Source organism: Hylobates moloch, unplaced genomic scaffold (assembly GCF_009828535.3).
Source record: "Hylobates moloch isolate HMO894 unplaced genomic scaffold, HMol_V3 SCAFFOLD_1, whole genome shotgun sequence".
Taxonomy (NCBI): domain Eukaryota; kingdom Metazoa; phylum Chordata; class Mammalia; order Primates; family Hylobatidae; genus Hylobates; species Hylobates moloch.
In genome coordinates this window covers 96,695,815-96,711,823 of record NW_026652276.1, presented here as the reverse complement: position 1 = coordinate 96,711,823, position 16,009 = coordinate 96,695,815, and the positions used below count along the sequence as shown (strand labels likewise).

The 16,009-nt window shown below is 50.8% G+C and overlaps 1 protein-coding gene across 1 annotated transcript in view; it reads right to left on the bottom strand.

Annotated features, from left to right (window-relative positions):
* GRID2IP (Grid2 interacting protein) overlaps window positions 1–892 on the bottom strand; it is a 57,862-nt gene extending 56,970 nt beyond the window's left edge. The window contains exon 1 of the mRNA XM_058442614.1: window positions 464–892. Coding sequence (XP_058298597.1) covers window positions 464–892 — 429 coding nt within the window. The remainder of the gene's footprint in view (window positions 1–463) is intronic.
* Window positions 893–16,009: the final 15,117 nt, after the last annotated feature.

The following is a 16,009-nucleotide window of genomic DNA, read 5'->3' as shown; positions in this document are numbered from 1 at the left end:
GGTCAGTGGCTCATGCCTGTAATCCCAGCAATTTGGGAGGCTGAGGCGGGCAGATCACTTGAGGTCAGGAGATTGAGACCAGACTGACCAACATGGTGAAACCCCGTCTCTACTAAAAAAAAAAAAAAAAAAAAAAATTAGCTAGGTGTGGTGGCAAACGCCTGTAATCTCAATTACTGGAAGAATGAGGCAGGAGAATCACTTGAACTTGGGAGGCAGAGGTTGTAGTGAGCCAAGACCTCGCCACTGCACTCCAGCCTGGGCGACAGAGCGAGACTCTATCTCAAAAAAGAAATGCAAAATCAGATGCAAGGTTTTGAAGTTGAGCATTCCCATATTTCTGTTAAATCTGACCCCAGAAGTTTCCTTACCTCTGGCCCTGGGAGAGCGGCGCCCCGCCCACTCCCTGCCCACATTATGAGCCCCCTCCTCCCCGCCCCTACCTCCCACGCCCGCGCCCTACCTTGCGGCTGAACTCTTGGGCCTTGCGCCTGCGCTCTCGGTGCACCGCGTCCAGGCGCTTGCGGCCAGCCAGGCGAAGCAGCTCACGGCCCAGAGCTAGGCCGCGGCCGCACCGCGGGGCCCGCAAGGCTGTGGTCGGGGCCGCGAGGCCGGATCCCGGGCCGTGGACACCGTCGGGAGCCGGGAGCACGCCCAGGCTGGGTGGCACACGTGGGCAGCGCCGTGCCAGGTGCACGAGACGCTCGCGGCTCAGACAACCCACCGCCAGCCCCTCCACCTCCAGGATCTGGTCCCCTGGCCTCAGTCCTCCGGCATGTGCGCTGCTTCCCTCGGCCACTTCCAGGACGAAGCAGGGGCCGGAGCCACCTAGACGGAAGCCAAAGTCCTCGGGCCAGCCCTGGTTGGTGGCCGGCATGGCAGCAGTGGCCATGCACCTAGAACTGAAGACAGAACAGGGATTTCCTTGCGGCTCTGTCCGTGGCTCCAAAGCCACTCAAAGGCCCAGGGCATGGGCCACTGAAGGCCTCTACTTATCTCTGCCCCCTCCCTCTGACTCTGACTCTTTGTCTCAATTCCCTTCCATCTGTCTGTGTTTTTTGTTTTTTTTTTTTTAAGACGGAGTTTCGCTCTTGTTGCCCAGGCTGGAGTGCAATGGCACCATCTCGGCTCACCGCACCCTTCACCTCCTGGGTTCAAGCGATTCTCCTGCCTCAGTCTCGTGAGTAGCTGAGATTACAGGCATGTGCCCCCACACCTGGCTAATTTTGTATTTTTAGTGGAGACCGGGTTTCTCCATGTTGGTCAGGCTGGGAACTCCTGACCTTAGGTGATCTGCCGGCCTTGGCCTCCCAAAGTGCTGGGATTACAGGCGTGAGCCACTGTGCCTGGCCTGCCTAATTGTTGTATGTTTAGTAGAGACAGGGTTTCACCATGTTACCCAGGCCGGTCTCGAACTCCCGGCCTCAGGTAGTCTGCCTGCCTTGGCCTCTCAAAGTGCTAGGATTACAGGCATGAGCCATCGTGCCTGGCCTGGTGTGTTTTTTTTTTGTTTTTTTTTTTTTACTAAAAACAAAATTGGGAAGGGGGTGTAAAAGAAAAGTGGCCCTTCCTTAAAGTCTTCTTTTGAGTGCCTTGGATTTTTAACCAATGCGGCCACACCCTTTTCCATGGGCCCCTCCTGCTTCCACAGGTCTGTTTTACTGTCTTACATGGTACACTTGGCTTCCATAGGCCCTCCTCACTCCCTACACCTTAATCCCTCTTCTTACTCCTCTCCATCTACCAAAATTCCCTTTCAGGGTCTGGCATGAATCACAAACTTCCTGAAGCCCAGAATGTTGGAGCAGAATGGTCCCCCAGAGACCATTCATATCTTTGGGCCTTTTATTTTATTTTATTTTATTTTATTTTTGAGACAGAGTCTTGTTCTGTCACCCAGGCTGGAGTGCAGTGGTGTGATCTCGGCTCACTGCAACCTCTGACTCCTGGGTTCAAGTGATTCTCTTGTCTCAGCCTCCCGAATAGCTGGGATTACAGGTGTCCACCACCACACGTGGCTAGTTTTTGTATTTTTAGTAGAGACAGGGTTTCACCATTTTGGCCAGGCTGGTCTCCAACTCCTGACCTCAGGTGATCCACCTGCCTCGGCCTCCCAAAGTGCTGTGATTACAGGCGTGAGCCACCGTGCCCAGCCTCTGGGGCTTTATTTTATTTTGCTTTATTTTTTAGAGGCAGAGTCTCACTCTGTCACCCAGCCTGGAATGCAGACACACCATCATATCTCACTGCAGCCTCAACCTTCCAAGCTGAAGTCATCCTCCTGCCTCAGCCTCCTGAGTAGCTGGGACCACAGGCTCATACTACCATGCCCAGCTAATTAAAAAAAATTTTTTTTTATAGAAATGGGGTCTCACTACATTGCCCAGACAGATCTCAAACTTCTGGGCTCAAGCGATCCTCCTTCAGCCCCCCAAAGTGCTGGGATTACATGTGTGAGCCACTGCACCCAGCCTGGAGGAGACTTTAGAAACCTCCTCAGACCCAGCATGTGGCATGTCTGCACCTTGAGACAGGAGAGGGCGCTAACCCAAGGTCACCCAGCTGGGGAATGGCAGAGCCAGGTCGCCCTCAGGCCCCCATCCAAGGCTCTCTCCACAGAGCCTCCTCACACACCTCAGGCAAAGCCTCAAACCTCTGTCCAGACGTCTCCTGCCTGGCTTGAGGATGCCTTCACTGGATTCCCCTCAGTCATGTTGTAGGAGGTGGAGTGGGTTGATGTCTTCTTTCCTATGCCCTGGGACTTGGGGAACAAACATTTATGTACCTGCCCTGGTGGCCGGGGTGGGCATTGACCAGGCTGGCCAATCACTGTATCTCAGCCTTTGTGTCCCACAGAGGGCTTTTCGGAGTCCCTGCAGAGTTGATACATTGGTCCTGAGAGAGAACGGTCTTTCTGTGGGTCTGTTAGCTGTATGGACGTCAAAGGTTTGGGGCTGCTGGCAGCCATGTTGCCACCCTGTGGAGGATCAGTTCTTATGACATCATCTGAACTCCTGGAACCAGCTGTGCCTGAAATGCACCCAACTTACATTTGACAAAAGGACTTCTCAGTAACACAGGCTCATAAATTCCTCTTTTTGGTGGTTGTTTTTTAAAGCCTGTTTGGCTGGATGAGGTGGCTCACACCTGTAATCTCAGTGCTTTGGAAGACTGAGACAGGAGGATCACTTAAGCCCAGGAGTTTAAGACAGCCTGGACAACAGAACAAGACCCTGCCTTTTTTTTTTTTTTTTTTTTTGAGACAGAATCTCGCTCTTTTGCCCAGGCCGGAGTGCAGTGGCGCTATCTCAGCTCACTGCAAGCTCTGCCTTCCGGGTTCACGCCATTTTCCTGCCTCAGCCTCCCGAGTAGCTGGGACTACAGGCGCCCGCCACCGTGCCCGGCTAATTTTTTGTATTTTTTTAGTAGAGACGGGGTTTCACCGTGTTAGCCAGGATGGTCTCGATCTCCTGACCTCGTGATCCGCCTGCCTTGGCCTCCCAAAGTGCTGGGATTACAGGCGTGAGCCACCGCGCCTGGCTTTTTTTTTTTTTTTTTGAGATGGCGTTTCATCCTGTCACCCACACTGGAGTGCAGTGGCTCGATTTTAGCTCACTGCAACCTCCACTTCCCAGGTTTAAGCAATTCTCCTGCCTCAGCCTCCCAAGTAGCTAGAACTGCAAGTGCACACCACCATGCATGGCTAATTTTTGTATTTTTTTGTAGAGACAGGGTTTTGCCATGTTGGCCAGGCTGGTCTCAGACTCCTGGCCTCAGGTGATTCACCCACCTCAGCCTCCGAAAGTGCTGGGATTACAGGCATAAGCCAGACCCTGTCTTAAAAAAAAAAATTAGCCAAGCATGGTGGTACACACCTGTAGTCCTAGCTACTCAGGAGGCTGAGGTGGGAGGGTTGCCTGAACCCAGGAGTTTGAGGCTGCAGTGAGCTATGATCACATCACTGCACTGCAGCCTGGATGACAGAGCAAGACCGTACCTCTAAAAAGAAATAAAAATTGGCCAGGCACAGTGGCTTACACCTGTAATCCAGCACTTTGGGAGGCTGAGGTGGGTGGATTGCTTGAGCTTAGGAGTTGATCAGCCTGGGGCCACATAGCAAGACCCCAAGTCTTCCAAAAAAACACAAAAATTTAGCTAGGCTTGTGGCACATGCCTGTAGTTTCAGCTACTTGGGAGGCTGAGGTGTGAGGATCAGTTGAGCCCAGGGGGGTGGAGGCTGCAGTGAGCCATGATGGTGCCACCACACTCCAGCCTGGGCGGTAGAGCGAGACCCTGTCTCAAAAATAAACAAACAAATGATTAAGTAAATAAATAAATTTTAAAAAATATAAGGCTGTTTAGAGTTCAGTTCCAATCACTTGCAACTAGTGGGATACTCAGTGCTAGAAACCTCTAAGTAAAGAGGAAACAAGAAGAGGTCTCATATGAAAGTTGCATTTCGGCTGGGCGCGATGGCTCACGCCTGTAATCCCAGCACTTTGGGAGGCCGAGGCGGGCGGATCACGAGGTCAGGAGATCGAGACCATCCTGGCTAACATGGTGAAACCCTGTCTCTACTAAAAATACAAAAAATCAAAAAATTAGCTGGGCGTGGTGGCATGCGCCTGTAGTCCCAGCTACTCGGAAGGCTGAGGCAGGAGACTCACTTGAACCTGGGAGGCAGAGGTTGCAGTGAGCCAAGATCAATTGCACCACTGCACTCCAGCCTGGGTGAAAGAGCAAGACTCCTTCTCAAAAAAAAAAAAAGAAAGTTTCATCTCATTTCCTGTTGACGTTTGTTGAGAGGGGATTTGCCCTTTGAGCAAATCTTTGAGGAGGTAAGACTCTCCTTCTTGGCCTCCTCGGGAAAGGATGGTATGGCTGATTCCAGGTCTCTGGGCTCCTAGCTCTTGCATGGGCTCAGGGAGGAAGTGGTTCTGTCCTCCAAAAGAGGCCAATTGGGCTGGCGAGGGACTGGAGACCCGTCTCCAGTGGAAAGGTGAGGATGGACTATACTGGATGGAATAATCTGTGTGTGTCTTTTTTTTTTTATCTGTTTTATTAAAAAAAAATTTTTTTTTACGGACGGTAGTGGTGGCTCAGGCCTGTAATCCCAGCACTTTGGGAGGCCAAGGTGGGTGGATCACCTGAGGTCAGGAGTTCGAGACCAGCCTGGCCAGTATGGTGAAACCTTGTCTCTATTACAAATACAAAAATTAGCCAGACATGGCCGGGCGCAGTGGCTCAAGCCTGTAATCCCAGCACTTTGGGAGGCCGAGGCGGGCGGATCATGAGGTCAGGAGATCGAGACCATCCTGGCTAACACGGTGAAACCCCGTCTCTACTAAAAATACAAAAAATTAGCTGGGCGTGTTGGCGGGCGCCTGTAGTCCCAGCTACTCGGGAGGCTGAGGCAGGAGAATGGCGTGAACCTGGGAGGCGGAGCTTGCAGTGAGCTGAGATAGCGCCACTGCACTCCAGCCTGGGGGACAGAGAAAGACTCCGTCTCAAAAAAAAAAAAAAAAAAGAAAAAATTAGCCAGACATGGTAGCGGGCGCCTGTAATCCCAGCTACTTGGGAGGCTGGGGCAGGAGAGTCTCTTGAAGCTGTGAGTTGGAGGTTGCAGTGAGCCAAGATCATACCACTGCACTCCAGCCTGGGCGACAGAGTGAGACTCTGTCTCAAAAAAACAAAAAACAAAAACAAAAACTTTTTCCTTTTTTTTTTTTGAGACGGTCTCACTCTGTCACCCTAGACTGGCTCACCGCAACCTCTGTCTCCCAGACTCAAGTGATTCTCCTGCCTCAGCCTCCTGAGTAGCTGGGATTACAGGTGTGCGCCACTACTGCCCAGCTAATTTTTGTATTTGTAGTAGAAACGGGGTTTCACCATGTTGGTCAGGCTGGTCTTGAACTCCTGACCTCAAATGATCCACCTGCCTCGGCCTCCCAAAGTGCTGGGATTACAGGTGTGAGCCACTGCACCCGACCCATTTAAAATAGAGACCGGGTCTCGCTATGTTTCCCAGACTAGTCTTGAACTCCTGGCCTCAAGTGATCCTCCTGCCTCAGCCTGGTATGTGTTTCTGTTTATAGCAGGGGTTTTTGTAGGAGCCCATGGTGGCCTCTGAAACCATAGGCAGTATGTGGTGTGGTCAGTATCGTTCTGGTCAGTGTGTGAAGGCTTCCTGAGCTGGCTTGGAAGACCCTCTGAGGGCTGGTTTTGCAAGGCCCTGGGCTTGGATGCCGCTCAGCCCCCTGCAGCTGTGTGGAGATCTGCCCATGGCCGTCTTCTTTGCAGAACCAGCCTCTCCCAGGAGGCCTGGGGCACACTTCCAGGAAGCTGCAGATTTGGGGACTGGGGACGAGGAAGAGACCTATGATGGACTAGAAGGAACTTTCCTTGAGTGACACCCAGTGAGAGCTGGTGTAACCTGGCCACCAGAGGGCCCAGTGAGAGAACTCCTCGCACTAGGTGGGAAAGAGGCTGTCATACCCTGAGGCTGGTGGGATCAGATCCAAACACACCCCCGGAGTCCTCATCCTCAGCTGCCAGGCTGTGGTGCTGGCCCCACATGGAGCCTCAGGGACATGGAGCCTCAGGCATGGAGCCTCAGGGACACTTCCTCTGTCGCTTGGTGGCAAAGCACTGGGCTCCCGTGGTCTCCTGTGCCCAGGTGGGGTTTGGGCATCATGCTGTCCTGGACGCGCCTGAAGTCAACCATGAGAGGAGACTCCGCTCCCCATCATCAAGGAAGGGCTGGCCAGGCACGGTGGCTCAAGCCTGTAATCCCAGCACTTTCAGAGGCCAAGGTGGGCGGATCACTTGAGGTCAGGCATTCGAGACCAGCCTAGCCAACACGGTGAAACCCCGTTCCTACTGAAAAAACAAAAATTAGCCAGGCGTGGCGGTGCACACCTGTAATCCCAGCTACTCGGAAGGTTGAGGCGGGAGAATTGCTTGAACCCGGGAGGTGGAGGTTGCAGTGAGCAGAGATTGTGACACTGCACTCCAGCCTGGGTGAGAGAGCGAGACTCTGTCTCAAAAAAAAAAAAAAAAAAAAAAAAGGAAGGGCTGTTTGGAAACCGAATTGGGGGCTGAGACACAATTCCCACCTTCCCATGCACATCTGTTCTGGACCCCACACCTGTGATGGGTGAAAGGGCTGCACATCAAAGGCTGAAGCAGGGAACTTCTAACATCTCCATACCCAATCTGGTTGGGTCAGCCCACAGTACTGACCCCCCAGGGCTCCTGAACCTTGGCAAGCCCCCGATGTATCCCCAGCCCTGCAGGCTGACCCAAGCCCTCTCTTCCGCCCATCAGAGCCCCCAGCCTGACCCACTGTCTTTTCCTTCACCTTCCCTGGAAGCAAGAGTGCAGGCTCTTAATGGGGATCACTGGGCTAGCTCAGAGCACGAGAAAGAGGCATCTCTGGGCCCCTGATCTCAGATGAGTGGGTGCTGTGCCACCAGCCCAGGGCCGCTCACCTTTCTTGCTGATGACTGCAATGACCACGGAGTTCAGAACACAGTGCTCCCGGGACGCCCAAGGACACTTGCTTGTGGCCGGCCCTCTGCTGCTCAGGGCCTTGGCATCAGTTACTGATGCACCCGTAGTGACAGCTGGAGTTTCTAAGGCAAAGTGATCCTCTGGGTAACCTGAGAAGGCCCCAGTTACCAGGTGGACCAGCAGGATGGCTGGATGGCTTGGCCAGGGCCCAAGCCTGCCGGCCCCTTCTGCTTACTCGTGGTGGGGGGTGAGCCACAGCTGGGGCCCGGCCCATCCACGAGGTCCCAGAGCATGGCAGGTAGGTCGAGAGGATTCAGGGGTGTTGCTTTGGGGTGGGGTGTATCACTTAGTTCAGAGGGAACAATGATGCTGGAGGGGACTGTGAGACCCAAAAGGGTGTGGGAATCCAGTTCCACAGAGAACGCCGCAGTAGGAGCCCGACAGGCTGAGAATATTGGCAGAAGGGGCGACCCAGGATAGCAAAAATGCTTTGGGGGCCAGGCGCAGTGGCTCACACCTATAATCCCGGCGCTTTGGGAGGCTGAGGTGGGAGAATCACTTGAACCCAGGAGTTCAAGACCAGCCTGGGCAACATAGCGAGACCTCATCTCTACAAAAAATAAAAATAAAAATTAGCCAAGCGTGGTGCACACTGTAGTCCCAGCACTTTGGGAGGCCAAGGCAGGTGGATCACTTGAGGCCAGGAGTTTGGAAACAGCCTTGGCAACACAGGGAGACTCCTTATCTACAAAAAATATATGTAAAAGTTACAGCTGGGCACAGTGGCTGACCAGATTGTAATCCCAACACTTTGGGAGGCCGAGGTGGGTGGATTGCTTCAGGCGAGGCATTTTAGACCAGCCTGGCCAACATGGTGAAACCCGGTCGCTACTAAAAATACAAAATTAGCCGGGCATGGTGGCGCATGCCTGTAATCCCAGCTACTAGGGAGTCTGAGGCAGGAGAATCGCTTGAACCCAGGAGGTGGATGTTGTGGTGAGCCAAGATCACACCATTGCACTCCAGCCTGGGCAACAACAATGAAACTCTGTCTCAAAACAAAACAAAACAAACAAAGAAAAGCGAACAAACAAAAAATCAAAGAGCTTTAGGGAAAAACTAAGGAACTCTGAATTTGAAATGAAAAACTAAGAAATTCCAGCAAAGTCCCTAGGATTTGCTGATGTTTGAACCTGGGGTGTAAAATGAAGAGAGAAGTCAATGACGCCAGCCCCTCTCATCAGCACCCACACAAGAGTCTCCGGGAACTTTTCCATATCTGCTGACACCCCCAGGAAACCCTGCTGGCCTGGGGCTGGCCTTGAACTCCTGACCTTGTGATCCACCTGCCTCGGCCTCCCAAAGTTCTGGGATTACAAGCATGAGCCACCGCACTCAGCCTTTTTCTTTCTTTTTTTTTTTTTTTCTGAGACAGGGTCTCACTCTGTCACCCAGTCTGGAGTGCAGTGGCACCATCTCACCTCACTGCAACCTCCACCTCCCAAGTTCAAGCAATTCTAGTGTCTCAGCCTCCCGAGTAGCTGTGATTATAGGTGTGTGCCACCACACCCAGCTAATTTTGTATTTTTAGTAGAGACAAAGTTTCTCCATGTTGGCCAGGCTGGTCTCGAACTCCTGGCCTCAAGTGATCTGCCTGCCTCAACCTCCCAAAGTGCTTGGATTACAGGTGTAATCTACTAAAAATACAAAATTAGCCGGGTGTGGTGGTGCATGCCTGTAATCCCAGCTACTTCTCTCGAGGCTGAGGCAGGAGAATCGCTTGAACCCAGGAGGTGGAGGTTGCGGTGAGCCGAGATCACACCATTGCACTCAAGCCCGGGCAATGAGAGTGAAACTCTGTCTCAAAAAAAAAAAAAAAAAAAAGAAGAAGAGACATCAGGCCTGGTGCAGTGGCTCATGCCTGTAATCCCAGCACTTTGGGAGGAAGATCGCTTGAGCTCAGGAGTTCAACACCAGTCTGGGCAACATGGCAAAATCTCGTCTCTATGAAAAACACAAAAATTAACTGGGCATGGTGGCATGTGCCTGTAGTCCCAGCTACTTGGGAGACTCAGGTGGGAGGCTCAGGTGGGAGGATCACTTGAGCCCAGGAGGACGAAGCTGCAGTGAGCTGTGATTAGCCACTGCACTCCAGCCTGGGCAACACAGCCAGATCCTGTATCAAAAAAAAAAAAAAAAAAGAAGAAGAAGAGAAACAAAAGAGCTCACTTACTGTGTCTTAGGGTGTGCCAAGAAGAGATCATTGAGGACACAGTAAGAAGGCAGCAGTCTACAAACCAGAAAAAGAGCCCTCACCAGGAGCCCAATTGGCCAGCACCTTGCTCATGGCTGTCCTGTCTCCAGAACTGTCAGCGAATAAATTCCTGCTGTTTAAGCCACTCAGTCTATGGTATTTCGTTATGGCAGCCTGAACTAAAACAAGTGGAGCGGGTAGTGCTACGGTCTGAATGTTTACATCCCCCAAAACTCATAGGTTGAAACATAATCCCCAGGCTGATAATATTCAAAGGTGAGAACTTTGGGAGATATAAATTAGAAGGATTAGTTCCCTTATAAAAGAGGCTTCAGGGAGGCTATTTGTCCTTTCATTATGTGAGGATACCATAAAAGATACCACTTATGAGGAACTGGTCCTCACCAGACACCAAATCTGCCTGCACCTTGATCCTAAACTTCCCAGCCTCCAGGATTGTGAGCCATAAATTTTGATTATTTTTATTTTATTTTATTTTTCTCCGAGACAGAGTCTTGCTCTGTCTCCCAGGCTGGAGTGCAATGGCGCGATCTTGGCTCACTGCAACCTCCGCCTCCCGGGTTCAAGCAATTCTCCTGCCTCAGCCTCCCGAGCAGCTGGGATTACAGGCATGTGCCACTATGCCCAGCTAATTTTTGTATTTTTAGTAGAGATGTGGTTTCACCATGTTGGCCAGGCTGGTCTTGAACTCCTGACCTCAGGTGATCTGCCTACCTTGGCTTCCCAAAGTGCTGGGATTATAGGCGTGAGCCACTGCACCCAGCCAAATTTTGATTATTTATAAATTACCCAGTTTATGGTATTTTTGTTACAGCAGCCCGAATGGGCTAAGACAAGTGGGTTGTATACTTAACTTGAAGAAGCTGCCAAATCATTTTCCATAATGGTTGTACCATCTTATATTCCCATCAGCAGTATCAGGTAACTCCATTTTTTAGCATCCTGGAGAGACATCAGTGTGTGAACGCAAGAAGATAAAGAGTATGCCAAGTCACCCACGTGACCGCCACTGTTTATGTCAATTACCATCCAGCACAAATTAAGCAGCCTGTTAAGCATGCGGAACTGTGATCTCACATGTATTCTGTTACAACATCAGACTTTTTTTTTTTTCAGTGAGGATATACTGTGAACTCCCCAGCAGACAGCTTATAATGTAAATGAGATAAGAAAGCACGGCCAGGCACGGTGCCTCACGCCTGTAACCTCAGCACTTTGGGAGGCCAAGGTGGGTGGATCACGAGGTCGAGAGATTGAGACCATCCTGCCTAACATGGTGAAACCCCGTCTCTACTAAAAATAGAAAAATTATCTGGGTGTGGTGGTCGGCGCCTGTAATCCCAGCTACTTGGGAGGCTGAGGCAGGAGAATCGCTTGAACCTGGGAGGCGGAGGTTGCAGTGAGCCAAGATCGCGCCATTGCACTCGAGCCTGGCGACAGAGTGAGATTCCGCCTCAAACAAAAAAACAAAAAAATATATAGAGAAATCTATTACACACACACACACACACACACACACACACACACTAACCTGGAGAGCCTCTTTGGGTAAAGCACTTCTGGAAAACATCCCAGCTCAAGCTCAATTATGGTGACCTGGGCAACATAATGAGACCCATCTCTACAGAAAAACAAAACAAAAAAAAACAGCAGGGTGTGGTGGTGGCTGTAGCCTCAGCTACTAAGGAGGCTGAGGTGGGAGGATCACTTGAGCCCAGGAGGTTAAGATTGCAGTGAGCTGAGATGAGATCACGCCACTGCACTCCAGCCTGGGTGATGGAGTGAGACCCTGTCTAAAAAAAAAAAAAAAAAGAGAGAGAGAGAGAAAAGAGTAGCTCCTCGTGGCCTACTAGAGCGTTGCCTTTTCTCTAAAATAAAATAAAAAGTAAAAAAATAAAGTTAGAACCAGAACTCACCCTCTTCTCTCCACTTTCCAGACCATCACCCTGGTCCAAGCTGCCATCATCCATCTCTTGGAATGGTTCCACCACTTACTCCTTGATCTTCCCTTGCCTCCTGCAGTCTATTGTCAACACAGCACCCAGAAGGAGCTCTTAGGAAAGTCAGGCTAGGCGCGGTGGCTCATGCCTGTTATCCCAGTACTTTGGGAGGTGGAGGTGGTTATCCCAGTACTTTGGGAGACGGAGGTGGAGGATCGTTTGTGCCCAGGGTTTGAGATGTGTCTGCAGGCCCCCACCCCCCCCAAAAAAGGAAAATCAGATCCTGTAGTTCCTCTGCTCAAACTTGTTGTTGGTTTTTTGTTTTTATTTCTGTTTTGTTTTGAGGCAGTCTTGCTCTGTCACCCAGGTTGGGGTGCAGTCTTGGTTCACTGCAACCTCCATCTTCTGGGTTCAAGCGATTCTCCTGCCTCAGCCTCTGGAGTAGCTGGGACTACAGGTACCCACCACAATCCCTATTAATTTTTGTATTTTTAGTAGAGACAGGTTTTCACCATGTTGGCCAGGCTGGTCTTGAAGTCCAGACCTCAAGTGATCTGCCCGCCTTGGCCTCCCAAAATGCTGGGATTACAGGCTTGAGCCACTGTGCCCGGCCTCAAACTTGTTTGTGTTTGTTTATTTGTTTGTTGTTATTTGCTCATTTGTTTTTGTGGAGGAAAAGATCTTGCTCTGCTGCCCAGGCTGGTTTCGAACTCCTGGACTCAAGCAGTCTTCCCACCTCTGCCTCCTTAAGTGTTAGGATTACAGAAGTGAGCTGCTGCACCCAGCTCGTATGCTCAAATTGCTCCCCCCCACTTAAGTCCTCACGTGGGCTGCAGGACCCCACCCAATCAGGTCCTTGCACCTCTCTGACTTTTCCCCTGCTACAGGACCCCTTGTCCAGTCACTCCTCGCCCAAGCCAAGCATTGAGCTCCCACTCAGGACCTTTGCACAAGCTTTTTCCTCTGCCTGGACCTTTTCTCCCACGTGTCTGCATGCCTCCACTTACCCCCTCCCAGTTTCTGTACAGATGTCTCCTGTTCCATAAGCCTCCCCAGTCCTCCTCTTCTCCCCTCCTCTAATTTCAGAGAGGAGAGTGGAGGAGGTGCATCACCATCTGACATGACCCCAGGGGTCCTATGGATTCATCCTGTTTATTGTACTCTCCACCCATGAGAATGCAAACACTAGGAGGCAGATAGTTCTCTTTGTTTTGTTTATTGCTGTATCTGTGGGACCCAGAATAATGTTTGTCAAGTCACAGACGCTTAATAAATGTTTGAGAAATGAATGAAGACATTAATAAAATCTACACTGCAGCCCCATTCCTCTAACAGAAGTACATTCCCCTCCCCAGGCTGCCCTAAGTAATTTTTTTTTTTTTTTGTAAAGCGGGGTGTCCCTATGTTGCCTAGGCTGGTCTTGAACTCCTGGGCTGAAGCGATCCTCCTGCCTCAGCTTCCCAAAGTGCTGGGATTATAGGCGTGAGCCATGAAGGCTGACGTTTTTTGTTTTTTCGTTTTTTTTTTTTTTAAGAGACAGGATCTCTGGTCAGGCGTGGTGGTTCACGCCTGTGATCCCAGCACTTTGGGAGGTTGAGGAGGGTGGACCACCTGACGTCAGGAGCTCGAGACCAGCCTGGCAAACATGGTGAAATGCCATCTCTACTAAAACACAAAAAATTAGCCAAGCATGGTGGCGGGTGCCAGTAATCCCAGCTACTTGAGAGGCTGAGGCAGGGGAATTGCTTGAACCTGGGAGGTGGCGGTTGCAGTGAGCCGAGATCGCGCCATGGCATTCTAGCCTGGGAGAAAGAGCAAGACTCCACTAAAAAAAGGGCCACGCCTGTAATCCCACCACTTTGGGAGGCTGAGGTGGGTGGATCACGAGGTCAAGAGATTGAGACCATCCTGGCCAACACAGTGAAACCCCGTCTCTGCTAAAAAAAAAAATACAAAAATTAGCTGGGCATCGTGGCGCGCACCTGTAGTCCCAACTACTTGGAGGCTGAGGCAGGAGAATTGCTTGAACCGGGGAGGTGGAGGTTGCAGTGAGCTGAAATGGCGCCACTTCACACCAGCCTGGAGACAGAGCAAGATGCCGCCTCAAAAAAAAAAGAGAGACAGTGTCTAGCCGTGTCTCCCAAGCTGGGGTACAGTGGCATAGTCATAGCTCACTGCAGCCTCCAATTCCAAGGCTAAAGGGATCCTCCCACCTCAGCCTCCTGAGCAGCTAGGACTACAGGTGAGCATCATCATGCCGGGTTAATTTATTATTATTGTTGTTGTTATTATTTTTATAGAGATGAGGAATTGCTGTGTTGCTCAGGTTGGTCTCGAACTCCTGGGCTCAAGTGATCCTCCCACCTCAGCCTCCCAAAGGGCTGGAATTACAGGCATGAGCCACTCCAACCAATCCAGGAATCTTTTTTTTTTTTTTTTTGAGACAGAGTCTCACTCTTTTGCCCAGGCTCAGCTCACTGCAACCTTCGCCTCCCGGGATCAAGCCTCAGCCTCCCCAGTAGCTGGAATTGCAGGTGCCTACCACCACGCCCGGCTAATTTTTGTATTTTTAGTGGAGAGAGGGTTTCACCATATTGGTCAGGCTGGTCTCGAACTCCTGACCTCGTGATCAGCCTGTCTCGGCCTCTCAAAGTGCTGGGATTACAGGTGTGAGACACCATGCCCGGCCAACCCAGGAGTCTTAAAGAAATCTCCGGCTGATTGCGGTGGCTGACGCCTTGTAATCCCAGCATTTTGGGAGGCCAAGGCAGGCGGATCACCTGAGGTCGGGAGTTCGAGACCAGCCTGACCAACATGGAGAAACCCTGTCTCTACTAAAAAATACAAAATTAGCCGGGCGTGTTGGCACATGCTTGTAATCCCACCTACTCAGGAGACTGAGGCAAGAGAATCACTTGAACCCGGGAGGCGGAGGTTGTGGTGAGCCGAGATTGCACCATTACACTCCAGCCTGGGCAATAAGAGGGAAACTCTATCTGAAACCAAAAAAAAAAAAAAGAAAAGAAATCTCCAAGACAGGCCCCCATGTGGCACAAGGTAAGCATTATTTTGTGATTATTATTATAATCACTAGTATTATGCTCTTCTGACAACTCAATGATGTTTCCCAATGTTGCAGTTTTTCAAAATAAGCTTTTTGTGCTATAGTCGTTTTAGGGGTACATTCACTTACTGAGGAACATCTTGGTTGCTTCCAGCTTTTAGCAATGAGGAATGACTCTGCTATAAACATTTACATACAGACTTTTGCTTAGACATAAATTTTCAAATCAGTTGGGTAAACACCTAGGATCATGACTGCCAGATCATATGGTAAGTCTATGTTTAGCTCTGTAAGGGACTGACAAACTGTCTGCAAAGGGGTTGGATCATTTTGCATCCCCACAAGCCACTCCACATCTATAGGCAATGGATATTGTTAGGCTTTCGGGGGGTTGGGTGGGAGGGATTTTAGCCATTCTAATAGGTATGTTGTGGTGTATCTCCTTCACGCTGATTGATTTTTGTTTTTACTTTTTTTCTTTTCCTCTCTTTTATTTTGAGATGGGGTCTCACTGTATTGTCCAGGCTGGAGTGCAGTGGCTGTATCTTGGGCTCACCACAACCTCCGCCTCCCGGGTTCAAGCAATTCTCCAGCCTCAGCCTCCTGAGTAGCTGGGACTACAGGCACATGCCACCACGCCCAGCTAATGTTTGTAGTTTTAGTAGAGATGGGGTTTTGCCATGTTGGCCAGGCTTGTCTCAAATTCCTGACCTCAGGTGATCCACCCCAGTAAGCCTCCCACAGTGCTAGGATTACAGGTGTGAGCCACCATGCCTAGCCGTTTTTTCCTCTCTTTATAGAGACAGGGTCTCTCTATGTTGCCCAGGCTGGTTTTGAACTCTTGAGTTCAAGTAATCCTCCTGCCTTGGCCTCCCAAAGTGCTGGGATAGGCCAGGTGTGGTGGCTCACGCCTGTAATCCCAGCACTTTGGGAGGCCAAGGTGGGTGGATCACGAGGTCAGGAGATCAAGACCATCCTGGCTAACATGGTGAAACCTCGTCTCTAGTAAAAATACAAAAAAAATTAGCCAGGCCTGGTGGCGGGCACCTGTAGTCCCAGCTACTGGGGAGGCTGAGGCAGGAGAATGGCATGAACCTGGGAGGCAGAGCTTGCAGTGAGCCGAGATCACGCCACTGCACTCCAGCCTGGGCAACAGAGCGAGACTCCATCTCAAAAAAAAAAAGTGCTGGGATTACAAGTGGGATGTTTTAATTTGCC